A 20,945-nucleotide genomic window follows, 5' to 3' on the forward strand; every position below is an offset into this window, starting at 1 on the left:
TAAGAGTAAATGTTATTTATTCAATTCAATTAAATTTAAATTCAATTTTATTTATATAGCGCCAATTCATGAAACATGTCATCTCGAGGCACTTTACAAAGTCAAAATCAATCATATTATACAGATTGGTCAAAAATGTCCTATATAAGGGAACCAGTTGATTGCATCAAAGTCCCAACAAGCAGCATTCACTCCTGGAGAACACAGGGAGAGTCGTCTGCATTGTCCATGGCTTTGCAGCAATCCCTCATACTGAGCAAGCATGAAGCGACAGTGGGAAGAAAAACTCCCCATTAACGGGAAGGAAAACCTCCTTCAGAACCGGGCTCAGTATGAACGGTCATCTGCCTCGACCGACTGGGGTTACAGAAGACAGAGCAGAGACACAACAAGAGAGACAAAAAAGCACAGAAGCACACATTGATCCAGTAATCTGTTCTACATTAGATGGTAATAGCGGGTGATCTGTCTTCTCTGGATGATGTCACAGTTAACAGAACATCAGACCAGGTGTACCTGTTACCCAGGACTAGCTCAAATTAGGGCTGTTTTTATTGCTTGAGAAGAAGCCAGCTGGGATTTCAGACACGTGTTCTGAATGCCTCCCAGAGAGAGACTGCAAGGCAGACCCAAAACTAGATCTTCTGACCCAGGGTTTCTTTTGGATTTCCCATAATGAGAGGGATTTCTGAGTTTCCCTCCATGACTGGTTACTCCCTCCACCTCATCTTGACTAGACACAAGACACTGGTTGGATGGATAATGAGAGTGATCTTTTTTACTTCATTCTGAAGTCTAGAACTATTCTTTTTTTCAAACTCCAGTGTTTGTACGACTGAACAATCCCTGTCAACAAAAAGCTGCAGTTGCTAACATTTTAGCCAACAATGTATTGACTGATTTATTTTCATCAAAAGAAGAACATGTAGTGCCCCATCAGAAGAAAATCTGCCTTTTTTTAATGTGTGCTATGATCTCCTTGGTGCAAGATTTCCAGCTAAAGAAATCCAATTACTGAATAATGTTTCTGTCCATGTAATTGCTAATTCTTCTCTTGTATTAAAGAAATATTGCTCCAGGTGAGGCTTGAACTCACAACCTCGGCATGACTCCACAGGTTACTGTCTTATAAGTACCGCGCGCTGACCGATTGCGCCACTGGAACCTGCCAGGCTTGTTTATGATATCTGCATATGTGATGTGACCTACCATATCCCACTGTCCAGGTCAGGTTATCAAGGCTTTGAGACCCAACTAAATCTATTACAGATTTAGCCAGGCCAGAAGGCAAAGCCTCTCTATTATGACCTCACACGCAAGCTCCTACAGGCTTCCTCAATCCTCTTCCTCTTGGAAAAGCATACCAGTCAATGTGTTTTCCTGTATTTAGATCTTTGAATAACTCTTGATCTGACCATGTTGGTCAGATCAATTTGTTATTGGAGACTTTACCAGGGGTCAAATCTTCAGAAAACCTATTGTTCCTAGAATTGTAGGGCTGTCCTACCTACTATGAAGAAAAAAGAGAGAGAACAAAAAGTTAAAAGCTGAAATGACAACATAAATTTCAATGTAATGCAATGCAAAACTGGAGAACAGTAGAACTCAGTAGAGTGAGAGAAATAGACCCTGATGTCCTCCAGCAGCCTAGGCCTATCACAGCATAACTATAGAGGTAGCTCAGGGTAACATGAGCCACTCTAACTATAAGCTTTGTCAAAAAGGAAAGTTTTAAGATTAGTCTTAAAAGTAGACAGGGTGTCTGCCTCACGGACCAAAACTGGGAGTTGGTTCCACAGGAGAGGAGCCTGATAGCTAAAGGATCTGCCTCCCATTCTACTTTTAGAGACTCTAGGAACCACCAGCAGACCTGCAGTCTGAGAGCGAAGTGCTCTGTCAGGAACATACGGGGTAATCAGATTTATGATTGGCTTGGGATCAGATCCTTTGTTTCATATAATAACCAATGTTTTCGCATGGCTTTTTTTAAACCCTGTGGGGTCTTTGATAATCTGCAGAAGAAGGACGAATATTTCTCTCCTTCTTCGGTTCTTTTAGCCGTGGATCTAATGTAAGCTCCTTCTGCTTATAGATGACATATCTAATCCAGTTTGTGATGTAAATTATATTCTGCTGTCTGGAATTGTGAGTTTGACACAAATGAAACAGATCTGTTTTTAATTGAGCCCCTTTGAGCTGGGCTAAACGTGTTGTTTACAGACAAAAAATAAATAAATCCACAAATTTTAGAATCTCCAATTTGGATAAATGATTAGGGATATTAGCATCACAAGAAACTTTAGCATTATTATTATTCAATTCAGTTCAAAAATACTTTATTAATCCCAAAGGGAAATTTTGACCTCTTTGGAGTTAATTAGCTGATTAAGATGTGACAACATGAGTTTACAGTATTTAACTTTTTTCTTATGTTCGAATTTTCTAAGGCACAGATTTTGTTTTTTAATTATCTTTAAGACAAAATGATAAAAATGACAAGAAATAAAGGCTTGTAACATTTCGCCCTGTAACAAATCTATATAATATATAAGTTTCCCTTTCTACGATAAGTGACAAAAACATTTGACTTTTTAATTATATTCAGATTTTTTAGATGTACCTGTTTGCAAAGATTTATTTATTTTTATTATGTGTGCCATAACAAATTCATGCCTCTGAAAGAAGCCAAAGACCTTTCAACACATATTGTTATGACATTATGTGCGCATGTGGAAAAAAACAAATGTATTCATGGCCTTAAATCATTAACCAAAGGATCTTTGATGGATGTTTGGTCTTTGCAGTAGTCAAAAAAAGGACAGTTTATTGACTTGACTTGTTTATTGTTTTTAACTCAGCCAAGGGATCACCTTTGCTACTGTAGGAGACATTTCCAGCAATAAATGCATTGAAACAAGAAACACATTTTTGAATCTTGAATTTAAGAAAGACGTTTCTTCACATTTCACATAATCTGAAACCTCCTAATTAAGCATGTTCTCACTTAGAAAATCAGCAGATTTACAACATTATTGACTTTATGTCAGTCAGGCATGATGTTGCTGGCCCAACATTAGTTGAATTTTAAAAAACATTCCTATAGTCATGTTGTCAGCTACATCTAGACCAAAAAGTCTTTTATTTGATGTCAGCACATGCCTAACTGGCTAAAATAAAGACACAGATAAAAAAAAAACTGAAATAAATCATGAATCATTTCATGATTTAACCCTGATTTTAAATTGAAAAGAGAGGTAGAGACAGTGTCTTTTTATCTTAGGTCTGAAAATGTTACATGCCAATTTTTATGGGTGAAATTTACAATTTGGCAGTAATGGAAATGAGATTTAGAGAGTATAAAAACGAGCTTAACAAATCTATTCACAAATGTTTGCTCTAATCGCTGAAAAAGTGGGACGTTCATCAAGGACATTTGTTGAACGTTCTTTAACAATACGTGCAACACAACTTTTCACTGGTTTAGGGTAAGATGAGGCACGTAAATTACCCCAGAAGTTTAGCTTTTATATAAAACAAATACATCAATGAAATCGTCGTTTATCAAATTTACCAGACGGACATCTACACACAAAGATTTCACACAAAATCACAACAAAGACATATTGGTTGGTTTTCTGCTACGGTTTATTGAATTTTTTTTTTTTTTTCAGTACTGGAGTTTCATGGAGCAAAAAATGGCACAACACTGTGTTACAGTTTCTCTCTTTGGGTACAAACTAACACAAAGTAAAAATGATTCCAATACAAAAAATGGGACTAAAGTATACATATATATCTTCTTTCACAGGCATCCATAGAAATACGCCGCTCCATCTGTCACACAATCACACTTACTGCACATAGACTTGTAGGACTCCCATCCACACGACATGCATACACCCATTCAGGGTGGGATACATTCCTCAAAGGGGCGAAGGAGCGTTCCAATAGATGTATTTTAAACTTTTATAACATTTTGATCCCTTTTTAGACAACTTTCCATCAAACAATGCTCATCATATAACAGAAACACGACTTTATGAAAACAATAATTTGCGAATTCATATCAGGAATTACGTAAACAAACACTAACTGTCTCAGTACCTTTATGAGTTACATTACCTAAAGGAGAAATTGACAGCCAGCAATAGAAAAATTACTAGTTTTTTTGTTTTGTTTTTCTCCTAAAATTACACATTTTGCATTTGAAGCCAAAACTATGACCAGAAGTCCTAATTCAGTGGAACCGTAGTTGGGGTTCTGAATGTTAGAGCTGATTAACTTTAACAGTTTCCCATGACCACAAAGTGTTTTCCAAAGCCCAAACTCTCAGATTAATTTCCCACCTTCCAGTCATCCGCTTCATTTTAGTACACTGTGTAACAGCTGGTAGAGTTTTAAAACTCCATTTCTTTTCGGTGCATGTGTGGGTTCTCAAATTCAGACAGTCAGTAATTAAAATGTGTTTTTTGTGGCCAAATGCTGGAATTTTGGTCAGGTGGTATGTGCCAAACAGTCAGGCAAGGTATATTGTTGTGAAGCTTGGATGGAAATGAGCGGATGCAAGCCAGGGTTTGAGAAAGTAACCGGAGTAACAAGAGCAACAGAGCGTACACATGCAGGGGCGTTTATCTTTATTCCCCGAAATATTCACTAAATTCATGTATTGTAGGATTGCAGCTTGGGGTGTAACAATACATTCACTTCACAAGAACTGACGCGTGATATTGGGTTCATGTGAACAAGATGAGATTTTATATAAAAAACAAAAAGAATCCCTAAAACTCCATGCTTGATTTAATTATTGTGCCATCAGTTTAAAACTACGTAGTCTATGTTAGATGTTCCTAATGCCAAAAAAGGAGAACTCCTCTTTGTATCATTTCACAACTAGAGCAAAACATTGAACATATTTTAATAAATCTATCCCTTTCAGCTTTTATTTGTTTTTATTTGCACCAATGATTTAAGATGGTCAACTATAGATGCTCAGAAGCAGTCCAAACTCCTTAAGAAAGAGGAGTAATATGTATTTGCTGAAGCTTTGGAGCACATGGTGACTTCTATGTCATTCCTACAAGTCCCCCGAAAAAAATCCTAAAAAAAAACATAATTTTTTGGGTGTCTTCAAAATATAACACAATAAAAATCATGACATGTTTTAAAGAAACCAGTCATTTCTATTTAAACTGGATGGAGCGCCACAAAATAGTCTTCTCGTGTTAAAGAAGTATCTTAAGGTTTAATATCCAGATAAATCCTGCATTGAAAAAATCTATTTCTTATATTCTTTATGATAGACATACCGCTGTTGTCCTTTCCCCATCCTAACATTTTTACATCAGACAAAATAAGGATGCTTTAAAGGATTACTGAGACACCTTAGAGTGCCCTCATTAAAAAACATCTTATTTTGCTTAGTGTTTTAAAGGGTTTTTCTGAAAATAAACAATAAACCTAACATTTGCCTTTTTTTTTTCATTTTCCTGTTTTCACCGAACCAATGCGAAACCACAACCCAGAAACCAGCGGATGTGCCTAAGAGTGATATTTGTATTGTTACACCCCTGATATACTGTTTTTCCAGTCCTGTTTAACAACAATGCTTTAGTGGTACAAGCTACAATTTTACCTGGAAGCTATTATTATAAGAAAAAAAAAAAGTACACATAGCCGGCCAAATTGGATGGGGATTGGTAAGACTGGTAGATCTATCAATCTGGAAGCCAAACGGATCCATTTCTTCTGGCTGGCGTTCACGAATCCGAAGGATTTTGTCTTTGCCGATTACTTTTGGGTAAAACTTAACTACTGATATTACATTGTGGGAAAGGTGACAACCGCAAGGCATTTCCACTCAGTCTGCCATATTCTTAGGCAGGAACTCAATTTGAATTACAGTAACCTCTGACTAATATTAAAACTATGATTATGTCTTTTTTCAAAATAACAACAAAAATTAAAAGGAAAGAAAATAATAAAAAAAATAATAACTCGACCATTACTAGTACTGTACACAATCTGGTTAATATGCTACGATGTTGAGAATAAAATAGACCTGGGAAGTCCAACTGGAAAAATAAGCAAATCTGTTAGGAACAAAACATGAAAAACTCCATAATAGCTGCTGTAGCCTGGTTGCATAGATTTGCACACTTTTAAACTGCTACTTTGTTGAAGCACCTTTTCATTCAGTCCTTCAGTCCACACTGATTATGCAAAATCTAAGGAACCGAATGTCAGGGAACGTCCAGTAGGATGTTCCCTGACATTTGCCCATTTCCCTCCTTAGCCATTGTTGGTAGAGAGGTTACAAAAGATCAAAACCATCTATGTTTTACAAAAGTATCATATAATTATATAGTAATATATACTTAGTTGTGTAAAAGTAAGTCACACAACTATTTTAGACAAGCAAACAGCTTCTCAAATCAGACAAAAGTAACCAGAGTAAACATAAAAGACTGTTTTCAAATGATGATTCCATTTGTTATGAGCAAAAAATTTCAACCATTGTGCATTATGAGAAAAAGTAATTACCACCTAAACCTAATAACTGAAAAACTCATGTTCGCCAATTAATTATAATTCAGCCATATTTGAAGAATGAATGGCCTGGTGTAGGTCATGGCACAGCATCTCTGATAGATTTACGTTCATAATCCAACTGGCCCAGTTCTAAACCTTCATTTTTTTTTCTCAGGTGGACTTGCTGCTGTGTTTTGGATCCATGTCCTGCTGCATAACTCAAGCGATGTCGGCCTTATGGCCACACACCGATGGCGAGACATTCTCCTTCAGGACTTCCACGTAGGGAGCAGTAACCTTCCATCAATTACAGCAAGTTGTTCTGGTTCTGAAGCAGGAAGGCATCCTGTATCTGTTTTACATCAGATATTCCCTACACAAAGTCCTCTATCTTTACCTCATCTGAGCCTGCAGTGCTTTAGCTGTTGATCTGGTTTCTGTTGTGTCCTCCTGGATGAGTTGTCAATGTCCTCTAGGAGTAATTTTTGCCGGCCTCTCATGGCCGTTGCCATGGTTCCGTATTTTTACAGTCCAAAAACCTTAGATATTCATTAACCCTTTCTAGACATATAGATACCAATGATGTTTTTTTTACCATTTATTCTTGAATTTATTTAGACTGGACATGCTGTGTTGTCATTTTAGAGCTTTTAGCCTGCTTCATGTCGTCAGACCAGTTCCGTTTAAGAACCTCCTTGATTCTACAGCCCTGGTTGTAGTGAAATTAAGCAAAGCTTTGCAAAATTGTGGTTAAGTCAAAGTTAATTTATGATTTAACTGGGGGTGTTATGATTTAAAAGCAGATCCTTCTATTTACTCGGGTTACCTTCGCCTGATGATAAAATTAGTTTGATTACGTCTATCAAAGAAGACTGAATGCTGTCAAAAGTACTTCATCAACGTCAAGTTTAAGAATGTACACATTTCTACAACCAGGTTATTAAAGCTTTTTATTTGTTACATTTTACTTCCCACAGATTTGTTTGAATTATACAAGGCAAATTTGGATTTCTGAGTTATTTATACGCTCTCCTTTTGAATATCACAGCCTGGTATTTTTTTACCAGACGCTTATACACGTTTGTTGAAACGAGGGAAGGATATAGCAACACTGGTCATTTGTTCTACACATAAACGGCTGTAATGGCAAAAATGACTTTTACAATGGGTGGGCTGTGTTTCGTCTGTATATTTAGTTTACTATAGTCATGTGAAAGGGACAAGTACCAAAATTGTCAATACAGTCATGGGAAAAAAAAACTAAGTACACATTTCTTACATCCATGGGATTTGAAAAGCACTCAGGATCAAATACACTTGATTGATCAACAGCAAGTGCAACAACAATTACTAAAATATAGGTGCTTTGGCAGATGAGACCTGGAGCATATCTTCTCAGCTGGGTGTTTACACAGTGCCAAGGTGGAAAGGCATCAGCAATGACCTTAGAGTAGCTCCCAGCTCCTTCCATAAATCAGGAGTGAAGGATTGTGCGGGCAAGGGAGGACCATCATTCAGCAGTGAGGAAAGAATATTCAAAAATGGGAAATCTGGTAGAAAGTTTGCAGCCTTCCCAAGGACCTCACTTCCTGACAAATTCAGTCCCAGGTTTGGCAGCGAACAAAACCAAAAGCGGCGTCTCACACACAGGTCTCAGTTACTTCTGCTGGTTATTCCAACTAATTGGTGGTTCCATGAGTACTAAATCAATGCAGTACTTAGTTTTTTTTTTTTTCTACGACTGTACGACCTCTGGCTGAGTGGAATCTTTGATAGCTAAAGACAGGGAGCACAGCATAACAGGAAACACAGCTATCGTAGATATCACCACCATCTGGCACATTTGGAAAACAACACAAAGAAAGCAAACACAAAAAAAAAAAATTCTATTTTTACTTCTCAACATTTCAAAGTAGAAAATTCAAGTGCAATTAATGTTCCAAATATTAGATAATCACATACATTTCTCTCCAAAGTAACACTTTGCCACTTCTAGGTAGTTTATCTCTTCTTGTTACGTATATAGTTTCATTCCAAACAAATTCGGTGTGATCTGTTCTTGTGCTAAGGTGGATGAAGCACAAGCTAAGGTGGAAAGGTTGGTTTGCAATTAATTAATTAATTAATTAATTAATTAATTTACTTCTCATTTTTACATACTTTAAGTACACTAGTTGTTTTCCCATCTTACTTGTGCCCATCAGGCGAGCAAAGTAGTAAAGTGTAGGAACACAACAGTGCGTTCTCTTTGTGGGTCAGTTCATTATGACACATCAGGACTGGATATGTCCATGCATTGTGGCGAAAATATCAGCGACAAACAGCTCTACAAGTTTCAACATGTTCAGTGACAACGTGGTAAAATAACAGAACACAGAGAGCAAAGCAGGGCAAGTTAAGGTGGACAAACCGGGAGCAGCTGGGAGGTACAGGGCAAAAATCTTAAGAAAAAAAAGGATTAAAGGACACAGCAGCAGCAAGTTTGACTGATATTGGTTTACTAATACAGGCTTATTGTTATTAATAATATTACGTTTAGTATTAATAGCATTATATTAGCATCTATCACAAAACAGACTGCAAAATGAACGCTTATTCATGTATTTCAAAAAGATTGTGGAACATCTAAGGAAAGTAGTTTTTAGCAGCCAAACTAACTTTCTGAAAACACACAATACTTAAAGGGATAGCATGTTTTTTTTTTTTTTTTATATTACAGTGAGTTGGAAGAAACAAAGAACCTGAGCTAAAAGCCTCAATCAACTGCAAAGGGGAATTCACAAAGTAGTGCAATCTCCATTTTTGTTGTTGCTGTTTTCTCTGTCGGGTTTATTTCTGCGCTGGATTCACAAAGCAGCTTGCACTAAATACATATAGGAGCAAGACCTGTAGATAGAGCACTTATTTTTTTATAATCCAGCAGTCCTCATCTCTCGAGCCTCAAACACAACGACTACGGAATAGTCTTTTTAATTATTTTAATTAAAGGAGCATTCTAGATTCAGTTATCACTTTTGCAATGGTGTTTATCATATTAACAAGTTGTTGTAAAAAAAAAAAGCAAACAAATGATGCATTGTTTTACTTAATTCATGAAAAATTATTGAAAAAGTTAATAATGTATCACATGATAAAATTATTATTCGTAGTCCATACAAATATACTACAGATGTATTGTAATAACTATATATGTCAGAATAATGAAGGAAATTATTGTGCATAATTATGTCCTGTCAGTTTCCGCTTAATAAAAATGGGATTTGATTTCTATGGCAGGGAAATTCCTAAATTTACTGTATTTCATTTGGAATCAGTTTAATAAACTTTTGACTGTGAAGCTTCTACCTTTCCTTAACAGTTTTCTGCGTGCATGAATGGGTGAATGACTGAATATAGCGTAAAGCGCTTTGAGGTCCTCTGGATTTGACAAATATATATCTATACAAATTCTGGCCATTTACCATTTGATTCTTGATCAGTTTTTAACGTTCATCTCTCTCACACAAGTGCTAAGTTTTAAGACTCTTTACTGTTCTTTTCATATCGCAGACTGTTTCAGTAATATTTAACCCGACACACGTCCTGCTATTGCAACTGCTGTTCAATATTCCTGCAATAGCTGACTTTCTCCTCCCTGATGTTGCTCCTCTGCTCCTTCCTCACCATCCTTAGCTCATCCACACTCACTGTTCTGAAGGCTCCCTCCTTATCCTTCAGCAGAGTGTTAATATCAGGGATATTCTATTCCTTGTCTTTGCAGAACTACAGTACATCCCTGGAGGGAAGTTTTCTCAAATTGGAAGTTTATGTAGTACATTATGCAGTCTGTGATGGCACTGATGTCATCACCAAGCTCTAAACAAACTGTGCGCCCGTGTTGAACATTATATATATATAGATGGATATATAAAATGGAGCCCACTTATAACTACTTGCAGTTCTAGTTATTTTTTGTTTTTGTAAAGCTAGAGTTGCAGCAGCTTGCCATTTTACCATTTTCTAGCCACTACAACAAAGTTTACACCAGATTTCTAAAGGAGCTATTTTTTGTGAGCATTCCGTGTTAGGCGCACAGTTTGCTATTTGAGAATATCAAGCGGGTCGTTTTGGTTTTAATTTACATAAATATACATAAATGTGGACAGCCTGTCCTCTAAATTCATACATAATGGGTCATTTATATGTGGGCAAACTGCTTCAACACAGAGAAGTGCTGACAGCTTGATCGGCTTTTTCAGGCGTAGATCTGCTTTTGGTTCTAATTTCAAAATTAAAAGGACATGCATACTCTTGTTTGCATTTAGCATTAGCAAAGGGTTTTCTTCCTCTTCACCAGGGGATTTCTTTAGGTTTCTACCAACTCATGGCAATCTTACATCTGTCTCCTCCAAGAAAGGTTACCATTAGTGTAGCTAATCTCACAGAACGCCATTTCAATAAATCCAAACCTTCCCTTCTAATGGGCCCTATGCCTGCACAACCTTTTAATGCAACATTTTACCCAATAGTCATAGCCAGATTTAAAAAAAACCCACCTTCTATTGCATAAATACTGGACCAGGAAGAAACCACTAGCATGACTCCAATGCTAGAAACATGTATCATTATTTGCGAAAACTTGGATGGTCATAAAAGTAGATTTGTTATCTGAACTAAGCTACAGATTATACTCTACACGGATATTTTTGTCTTTGTTTCAAAACCATAGATCCTTTTGCTTGCCCTTGAAAATATTGTGCTACTGTGTGTCAATCATACAAAAGCTTAATTAAATGCACTGCAGTTTGTAACAATATATATATAAAAAAAGGTCAGGAAATCATTTCTTTGTAAAATCTAAGCTTTTCTTAACAATGTGGAGGATGCATGGGCAAATTAAAGCACTGAAGTAGCTCTTAGTTTATCTAAATATCTATATCAGTGCGATTCAACCTTGACAATATTATTGGTTACAACTTTCTTCACCTCCACTAAATGGTATATCCAGTTAATTGGTGTAAAGGGTAATTTCTATTGGACAGTTATTGTAGTTAACTGTTAGTTTGGATCAAATTCTGTTATGTCAAGCATTGATCTAAAATAAATGTATAAAGGAATCACCAGTTTTTACTTTAAGTCATACAAAGATGTTGACAGCATCTAGGGACTAAAGATCAATTAGTAGGATTAGCTGTTGAGTACACTAATCTATCAAAACATTTAACATCATTAACACTGTGCTTTCCATCTGTAGGGCATTCTTTAAAACTATAGATGTTTTTATATTGGTGTATTTAGGGTTATAACTCTCTTTGCTGATATAATAGAAACATGTCTTTTACAAAATGAAATACTAATGGAGATTTCCGCAACATAACAATAACTGGCCTCAGAAACCTATATTTGTCAAACTTTGCATGTTTAGGTGAACAGTTACCACAAAGGGTGGGGCTTAAAGTTTTGTGTTCAAGACGTTGAAAGGCATCATGTGACAACAGAGGCTGAGGGCAGATACAGAAAATTAGGCTTTTCAGCCACAAAACGGGCAAAATCCTGAACAGGGGGCAGACGGTGATCAGGGATTCAGTGTTACGTGTAGGCTGGTGGATCTGAAACGATGCAGGATCACAAGGGTCTAACAAGAAAGTGCAAGAAGGTTTTCAGTCTAGCTGTATGGTCGCAGGAACCTGGTCACTTTGGACCGCAGCAGCTTGATGAACGAGCGAGGGAACATCTCTTTGGACTCTGCGCTTGTGTACTTAAAGTAATTCTGGGGATGGGCGAGTACGTCAAACAGGGCTTTTATTAACTTCTTGTCCTGTAGGAAACAGAGGGATAAAGCATAAAGCATAAAAACGACTGCACAAAGTAGTAAAGCATGCAAAAAAGGGGTTTTGCAGCATCCTTTCAATACCTTGAGTATCTCCTGGTGGTTCTCAGATGCATAAAGTCTACCATCTCGCACTATGTCCTCTATCAACTGCTGGTAGTCCTCTACAACGCCAAGTAATAAAAGAAAAAACAGGTGAAATAGATGCTGATGTTATTGAGTTTATGTAGAAAGCAAAGCATAATAAACAGCCTCCCACTGAGGTGTTACAGCCAACTTTCCTGACGTGGCGACAAACTCACCGTCATAGGTGACATATGGGACTTGGAAGCCTTTGCCACTGTTCCCCTCGTTAGACTTAAACTGGATCCAAAGTCTGCGAGAGCGAGAGGTAAAGGCTATTGGTCGCTCATAGGTCTGACATGTCTCGTAGGTTGTGATGGAGGTGGGCACCGCTGGAGGGACGGCAAAGAAATGTTAGCGTCTTCATCATTATTTGTTTAAAATTGTGTTACAGTAGCCTCTTTAATAAAACAACTACATCGGGGATATAGATTATTTTCCACTTTATCTGTGTTTTCTGAAAAGGGCGGGGAGGGTATCTGTAGTTTTAGGTAACTGTTATGTTTCTGAGATGCTAACTGAGGTTGTCACATTCCAGGATCTTACTTTCGGCCCTGCAGAAGAAGTTCCAACTCCTTAGTTGTTCTATAGTGAGTTGGTCCCCTGCCAAAGCAACCCTGACCTTTTTACATGAAGTGGACTCAGCTAGCCACCTGCAGCTGTGCTGTGGTGTCTAAAAATAAAATGTTTGCAGTAGATGCTTTAGGCCCTTAAAGCTCTCAGGAGGACTCTCACTCTTAAATTCTTTAAACTAAGCATTATTGTTGTTTTTGTTATCCTGCTCCTTACCTGACATGTGGGTTTCTTTATCTGCTGTGCATATGGTGCCACACATTGACTTGAGGCTGAGTCTGCTAACTCAAGTAAGGGAACTGATTCAAGTGAATCCTTTGAGTTTGGTGTGTTCCTAGTCCGTCTGCTGTCTGAGTGAGTCAACTTATTCCTAATTGAGTATGAGAATTAAAATCTTTATCACTTCAAAATGAATTCAGAAAGCAAACTGCTCTAACAGCAAGGAGACTGCCACTGTGGAGCTGTCTGTCAAAATGTTAGCGTGGGTCTGACGTGTGCTGCAGTGCAGGGAACTATCTAGGAGTTCGGTAGCTGAGCTTCCTGTGAAGTATGAATAACCTTTTTTTTCTTGTTCTTGCCACCCTGAAAACAAAAACTAAATTCTCGGTTCTTGTGGAGTATGTAGCAAGCTTTATGCAAGAAAATAGAACGCACTGATGAGACATGCTGGTACAGATTTGTTCCACACCATGCCTCATTTGCTTCAGAGATGCAGGTTTTGTTTCTGAAGGCGAGCATGTGTTCAGGATGTTGCTGGTTTAATTTGGGATTCACGAGGCTAGTGTAGCTGAGTGATGTGCAGAAGATCCTTATGATGAAACTGTTTTGTGGTAAAAGGTTAGTGAGTTAAAATGCGTTAGCAGACCTAAGTTTGTGAAGGCATAAGTTTGATAAATTTACATCTCTATTTACCACTCTTTCTCATGACAAGCACATCTCCACACTCATCTTCAATGGGAAGGAAGATCTCTGGCACCACGATGAGGATTCGTCTTTTGTGTGGTGGGTTTATAGACCAGACACAGTCCACATTTGAGGGATAATCTCCAGGGTAGTTGGGAGACTCAATGTAGCCGGTGTATTCTCCCACTTCCCCTCCACACAGCTGGTCTGTGGGGAGATTTGATCAAAGCAACTTTGAAGAGGGACTACTTCCAGTATTGAAATAAATAAAAAACCCATAAAGTTCTAAAAACAAACAATTTTAAATGAGTCTTAGATTAATTCAAACAAGATATAGCACTACTTTTGCAGTGGGACACATTGGTGGCACCATCAAAGTCAGTGGTGGTGTTCCCGGGGCAGTTGATGCAGTAGTTCTGGCCAAACTCAGACTGGTATGTCCCTGGTGGGCAGCGGATGCAGCGGTGGGTACTGGAGTTGTAATAGTGTCCAGGAGCACAGTGTACTAAAACACAGAAAGATAGTCATAAATGTGTTGTAAGCTATAATACAAATGTACGCTTCGGAACATATACGCTAATCTGGAAAAACATTATGGCCACCTGCTTTATAATAAGTTGGTCCCCTGCCAAAGCAACCCTGACCTTTTTACATGAAGTGGACTACGCTAGCCACCTGCAGCTTTGATGTGGTGTCTAACAAGAAAATGTTTGCAGTAGACGCTTTAGGCTGTTAAAGTCCTCAGAAGGACTCTGTGCTAGAGTTCCTTAGAGCTCAAAGAAGCCACCATCAAAAGACTGGGCTGGGGTACGTGTCCTTTGTGTGCTGAAGCAGAAGGGTATTCCACAGGGCAACAAATAAAGGTTGTATCAACCCTACACCTTATCAAAAACACAAACAAAGTCATAACTTCTTGCTGTTAACCGGCATATTCTTAATGTAATCTCCCATGCTCTTCAAGGTATGCTCATACTTTCTCAAAGAACTAGCTTTATGCCTACATTCTGCAATAAGTCTAAACGTTCCCTCCCGGACATTTTTCCTAATGTGCATTCATTTTTCTTCTTTTAAAATCTGCCAGCCAGCCTTCCTTAGTCCAAGGTCAGAATTAAATCATGAAAAACAGATCAATAATTAAAGCAGTTTCTTGTTTTTACAGTCTTCGCTGGTAGTCTTTTAACATTTCCATCTTGACTTGAAGATGTGGAATGTTGTTCCCACACTACCTTCCTAAAGTTATCCACTTCTATCAGATTGTCAGAACATCTCTTCATCGCAGCCCGCTTTATGTCACCCAATGGATTTTCTGGGACATATAATTGTGACCTCTGACTGGGCAAGTCCAAAACTTTTTTTTTCTTCTGATCAAATCCTTTGTTTTGTTTTGGACACACTGTCAAATTCTCCTTCCTTTTCAGCGGTCCGGGAGACACTTTCAAGCTTTTTGGTCCCAAGTGACTGGTATTTTGGAAATTTTAACTTGTAACTTTATCCATCTCCACAAAAATCAACTTTCAACTGAAGAAACATAACCCCACACCATGATGCTTCCAGCACCATGTTTATTTAGGAGTACTGTATTTCATTTTGTGTGACACAGTGTTGTTGTTCTTTTAGTAAAAAACTTTTTAGATTTTGGGCCAAAATCTCAAGCTTTTGGTCTGGATGTTTATTTTGGTGGAAAAGGATTCTGTTTTGAAGCCCTACTCCAACATATAGAGACAACAGGAAATTATTGTCACAAGCTTTTTCTATTGTTATTTCCGAGGAACACATTTATTTGTTTTTCCTTTTTTTTTTTTTACAGTGTCCTGTCTGGCAATGTGGCAATAAGAATTGTTGTCTTAATGCCAAAAAGAGCCCAACAGATTTTACTTTCACCAGTGAAGCAGTACGGCTTTTGCCATAGTGCTCCGCTTGATTTATGCATATAAATAGTTTTATTATAATTGATGCAGGGAGTATTTCAAATGATATGGACACTGCAATGGGAAAGTAGAAGAGGAAAAGAAAAAACAAGAAAAAAAGCAGAAAAGGTGAAAGAAAGAGGAGATAAAAGGGAGAAAATAATACATTTTACTTTTAAATGCAGAGGATAAAACATGGTTTAATTGTTTAATTTTTCACATCACACAGACCTGACGATGGAAATCTGTTAACTGTTTAGATTAATAGTGTCTGCAAACAACTAACGGGGATAAAACCATCGCCAACAACTCTAGTTGCTAAAATAAATATATCAGGGGATGTTTTTAAAACTTGCTTGTTTACGGTGCAAACCTGTAAAGGTATCGGATGTTCACTTCACAGATAATGAGACACATAGAAACAAAGCCTAACCTTTGGCCTCACAGTCCCTGAAGGTGACAGAACCTTCATATTTGGTCATGAGGCCTCCTCCACATGGGAAGCAAAGAACCCGGCCTGGTTCTGGCTGGTAGGACCCCAGAGGACAGGGCTGGCATGGCCGGAAGCCATCAGTGGAATACTGACCTGCGGGACACTGACCTGGAGGACAGACAACACAAAGCCACAGTTATAGTCAGCTACAGTTTTATTCTTTTTTTTTTTTTTTAAATGACTGTGGCCCAGTGGTGGAATGGTAAATGCTGGCTAACTGTGTGTAAATGAGCTTCTTATGAGGCTCCCAAAGGACTCTTGTGTCATATATCAATGTAAATACGAACCCCAGTAGTCTCACTGTCTATGTATACAGAAATGTGCTGTAGTGAGACTGTTTTATAGCAAAATCTTATTTAACTCTACGGGGGTAAAGGGGAAAGGGCACAAGTAGTCCACCCTGCAATGTGAGTTTTAATAACGTTTTGAAAGTAAAGTCATTTTAAATTGCTAGTTTTATCTATTTGTCCTAGGTCCTTTCATGCAGTACATGTGTTGCATTTCCACAAGCACACTAATACTACTAATATTCCTTACACTAACAGTGTAAGGAATATTGGTTTTAATTAGTTTGTTTATTTTGTTAATAGGTTGCAAATTAGGTGCCCTCCCCCCCAACAATTATTTATGTCCTGTTGAAGGAGCAGACTTAAAAAAACGAAATAAAATTGCTCTTCTTTCACTGAAAAATCTAAACAAATGTCATACAGTGAAAGCTATTTTACCTTAAAGAGTTCTTTTTGTGGCCCTAAACAAATTGTGTTTTGTCAGACCGAAGGCAAAAATGGCTTGTAAAAGCTTGCTGGCCCATGAGCTAGAGCAATGGTTGGAAGTTAATCATTAAACTGCGTGATCTGGTTTTCTTTTATGACTCAAACTAAAGAAAGATCATCTTGAACCTTTTCAGATATTGTCAGGTGAGAACTACAAACCGAAAAGAATTTTACTAAAATTGAATGTGATGGATCAACACAAAGTAGAGCATGTTGTACTCAGAGACAATACTTTACAGAACGAACTTTGGGTTTTGGCTCCTCACAACCACTGTTGAGCATTTTTCTTATGGACAAACCTTACAGATTTAAGCACGCTGTCACAAACACCTACAGGTGCTTGGAACCAGGTGCTTAAAAATATGCTTCTATACAGATAAACCCTATAATTAGCTTGGTCTGTCACTATATACAACTTGTATTAAATAATACCATATATTTTTTATGACGTTATCCTAGCCAGTCTTTGTTTGTACCTCCTTCTGCTTGTTCTGTAGTACTTTCTATGTCTCTTTCTGCAGGTGTAGAAGCAGATTCCAAGGATGTTATCTTGCACTCTTTATTCCTTAAATATCACCTATTCTCCCTTTTAATGTTTTGCTTCACCTTTCTCTCTTCCTGTTTCTCTTTTACCTTTCAGTTTCGGTGCCCATTGAATTTTAAATAATCCAAGAATAATATCCAACAAAGGTTTTTGCACATATATGAAGCCGAGCACTATTGCAAAAGCAGTAATGCTCCACTTATGAAGGTAAATCTGTTAAGCTCTCTTTAGCATTAAAAAATTCTGGGGGGAAAAAACAAACTTTCGCTGCAGTTACCGCCACAAGTCTTTTGGGGGGTATGTACTCACAAGCTTTGCACGTCTCAAGAGTGCAGGTTAAACAATAACTAAGGCCTTGTCTACACGGACACGGCAAACTTTCATAAAATCAAGAAATAAACGTGCATCCACATGAGAGGACGCAGCACAACTGAAAAAAACTGTAGTAGGTATGCTGGGTCCATTGTTGGTGCTGTGACACTGCCAAAGAAACATGCAAAAAACACCAGGTATACACAAACAACTCATGTGAAGTAAACACAGCAACATTGCAGGGCATCAGACATAAACATGGACACTGTTCAAAGTGATCTTTATGCAGATTGGCAGGGAACACGCCGAGTAGAGGTGGTTTGTCAGAAAGGAACCGTCTGGACACTACTAACAGCCACGGCAAAGCCGCCACGCTGGACGGTTCCATCTTTGTTGGTATTTAAGAGAGAGGCGTTTGCGAGTTACAAAGGTGAAGGTACAACAGCACCGTTTAAGAAAGATTCCAAAATTGGATCTAGGTGAAGATTTTGACTAGGCCGTTCCAAAATGCGGACAACCTTCGATCTAAGCAACCCAATTGTAGCTCTGCCTGTAAGATGGGGTCTGAATGTTCTGTACGCTTGGAGGTGAACCTCCTCCTCAGTCTCAAGTCTTACGCAGCCTCCAGGTTTGTCCAGCAGTTAGTTCCATCAATCATTCTGTCAACTCTGACCAGCTTCCAAAGAACTCTGACCAGCTTCCCTGTCCCTGCTAAAGAAATGCTTTCATACACCATGATGCTGCCACCAACATGTTTCCGGGTTCAACAATACTCCTATCGTGGGATTACGTGTTGGAGGAGTTCTCATTGTAGCCATGGTCAGGAAGGATTCCCTCTAGCAGTCTGTGTGACTTTTGTGTGACTGAGATGTGAAGAGGATGCTCAGGGTTGTCCATTACGTTTGCCATTTTGCATTGCTTCCCTCTGTACACACCGGCTCCAGAGTAGTGTCAAGAGGTCAGCTGGCTCTGATACTGCTACCCCAAACCGATGACAGTAGAAGAGGTTGCACTCTCCACAACAGACTTATAGGAGATGTGTAGCATCTTCCTGCCACCACAGAAGGATCTAAGCACATCTAACCCTGTTTAACACTTCTCCATAACGTTCTCCTTGACTCCCAATCCAAATCCTGCCGGAATTTGCAGAATGAACGGGATTACTTATTGTATTTATGTAAACGTTTGTTGTCCTCTCCCCATGTTCCCCTTTAGGACGTATTTTAGGAAATTTCAGGGTAACGCTGTGAACAAGAAATTGTTCTTAATGTTTTGCCTGGTGAAATAAAGGTTTATATACCCAACAATGTGCTCTTTTGTCATTTTGATTAAATTAACTGATTTCAGTGGTTATGCTCATGTTTAGTCTAATCAAACAAAGTCCTGTTTGATCAAATGTTAATATTATCAGATTCAGCGGATCATAAAATGGCAGAGTGCATCAGGCTTTTACTTTGATTCAACCTTTCCATGGATGATTTCCATGAATGATTCTTAATTTTTTATTTTTATTTTACTTTTTATTTAATTTAGTGAAGCAAATTCTTGAGGTTTGGGTACCCCAAATGAGACTAAAATGCCCAAACCTGCAATAAACATCCATTCGGTATGCCAATGAATAGAAATAGGAAGCCCATGGAAGGTTGAATGTTCTGGGAACATTATAACCAGATCGCAACAGGCATTATTTGCTCCTTTATGATGTTTAAGTACTGCACATTGCACCTAAAGTAGAGTTTTCTCCTGTGGCTCCTTAGAGAAATGACTGGATAGAATGAAAATATTGATGAGATTATGACTTTACCTCCACACTGAGACACATTCTTGGCACCAGCGATGCCCTGACCTTCAGTACTTGGACATGGCTCACAGGACAGCTGACCCTCCATGTCTTGGTACGTTCCCGGAGGACACTGAACACACTGCTCCTGCTCTCCACTGTAAAACGTCCCTGCGCCGCAACTCACTGTGGAAAGACACCCAGGTGACTCGTACCATGGCTAGGTTAGTGACGGCATAGCAGCGCAAAGACATCCCAGTGAGCTCCAGACTTACCACACTTCCCATCTTGGAAGACTTGACCCGTGCTGCAGGTCTCGGCTCCCTCTGAAGTCCTGGACGGTTTCTGGGCCACTTCGTACTCGGTCCCAGAGAACTGGATGTAGAACTGCTGCTTGTTGATGGACTTCCTCAGGGTCCGCATGGCGCTCTGGAGCTTCAGCTTCATCTTCTCCCGCACGCAGTCAACGTTGCAGGAGTCTGAGGGGCGAAGGCGACGTTTGTTAACGGAACTTAAATTGATCCTACGTCTCGGCTGTGCGTGTTTACTGTTTCATCCCAAATGAAGCTAAAAGAACTCAGAGAGACCACAACACCTGAGGCTTCCTCTTCCTTCATCTCCATTTCAAACTCTGCCGTGATGAGGGAAACCTCTTTCATTGGAGACTTGCGCCCTCTGCGGCGTTTCTTTGACGAGTCACACTTGAAGTTGACGAACGTTACCTGGCAGTCGTCGGTGCAGGGAAACTGGCTTCCTTTAGGGGTAAAGACAGATATCAACGTGTTTGAGATTCCTACTAAATACACAAAATGCAGCAGCATATGAAAGTGAGCTGAGATGTTCTTTACCTTGGATGTTCTGCTTGGACGAATCTCTATGCTTCTCCTTGCTGCGCGGGCTCAGGTGACACTTGGCATCTTTAATCTTAAACTTGGCCTTCTGCTTGATGGGCGGGGCCAACGGGTCTGTGTTCAACAGAAACAGAAGGCTGTTAAACCCAAAGGGCGCTGAATGCCATACATGTGAAGATTGCCTATCAAAGTCTTTTCTGTTCTGGTTTGTGACTCATTTCTGCACAATAATCTGAGAATAATCCTTATTACCTTTTAGGCTGTGCTTGTTTTCTGCTTTTAGAGCAGTGGTTCCCAAAGGTGGGTTCAAATACAAAACAGTGGCTTCTCTATAGAATCTCAAAAAACC

General features: G+C 38.7%; 1 protein-coding gene and 1 non-coding gene across 4 annotated transcripts in view; both read right to left on the reverse strand.

Moving 5' to 3' along the window:
• Window positions 1-1,071: 1,071 nt before the first annotated feature.
• On the reverse strand, window positions 1,072-1,165 carry trnai-uau. The gene is made up of 2 exons: window positions 1,128-1,165; window positions 1,072-1,107 (listed from the first exon to the last, which is right to left on the reverse strand). It is a non-coding gene; the product is annotated as a tRNA-Ile (tRNA).
• A 10,344-nt stretch (window positions 1,166-11,509) lies between these two features.
• scube1 (signal peptide, CUB domain, EGF-like 1) overlaps window positions 11,510-20,945 on the reverse strand; it is a 156,582-nt gene continuing 147,146 nt past the window's right edge. For 2 of the 3 annotated variants that reach the window (XM_036148942.1, XM_036148940.1), the window contains 10 exons: window positions 20,594-20,710; window positions 20,341-20,499; window positions 20,021-20,224; window positions 19,770-19,931; window positions 16,277-16,444; window positions 14,280-14,441; window positions 13,946-14,143; window positions 12,640-12,792; window positions 12,422-12,501; window positions 11,510-12,325 (listed from right to left, as the gene is read on the reverse strand). In XM_036148942.1, the coding sequence (XP_036004835.1) occupies window positions 12,173-12,325; window positions 12,422-12,501; window positions 12,640-12,792; window positions 13,946-14,143; window positions 14,280-14,441; window positions 16,277-16,444; window positions 19,770-19,931; window positions 20,021-20,224; window positions 20,341-20,499; window positions 20,594-20,710 (1,556 nt within the window). In that variant the 3' untranslated portion in view covers window positions 11,510-12,172. The remainder of the gene's footprint in view (window positions 12,326-12,421; window positions 12,502-12,639; window positions 12,793-13,945; window positions 14,144-14,279; window positions 14,442-16,276; window positions 16,445-19,769; window positions 19,932-20,020; window positions 20,225-20,340; window positions 20,500-20,593; window positions 20,711-20,945) is intronic. The other variant, XM_036148941.1, reaches the window with a different exon arrangement.

This window comes from Fundulus heteroclitus, chromosome 17 (assembly GCF_011125445.2).
Source record: "Fundulus heteroclitus isolate FHET01 chromosome 17, MU-UCD_Fhet_4.1, whole genome shotgun sequence".
Taxonomy (NCBI): domain Eukaryota; kingdom Metazoa; phylum Chordata; class Actinopteri; order Cyprinodontiformes; family Fundulidae; genus Fundulus; species Fundulus heteroclitus.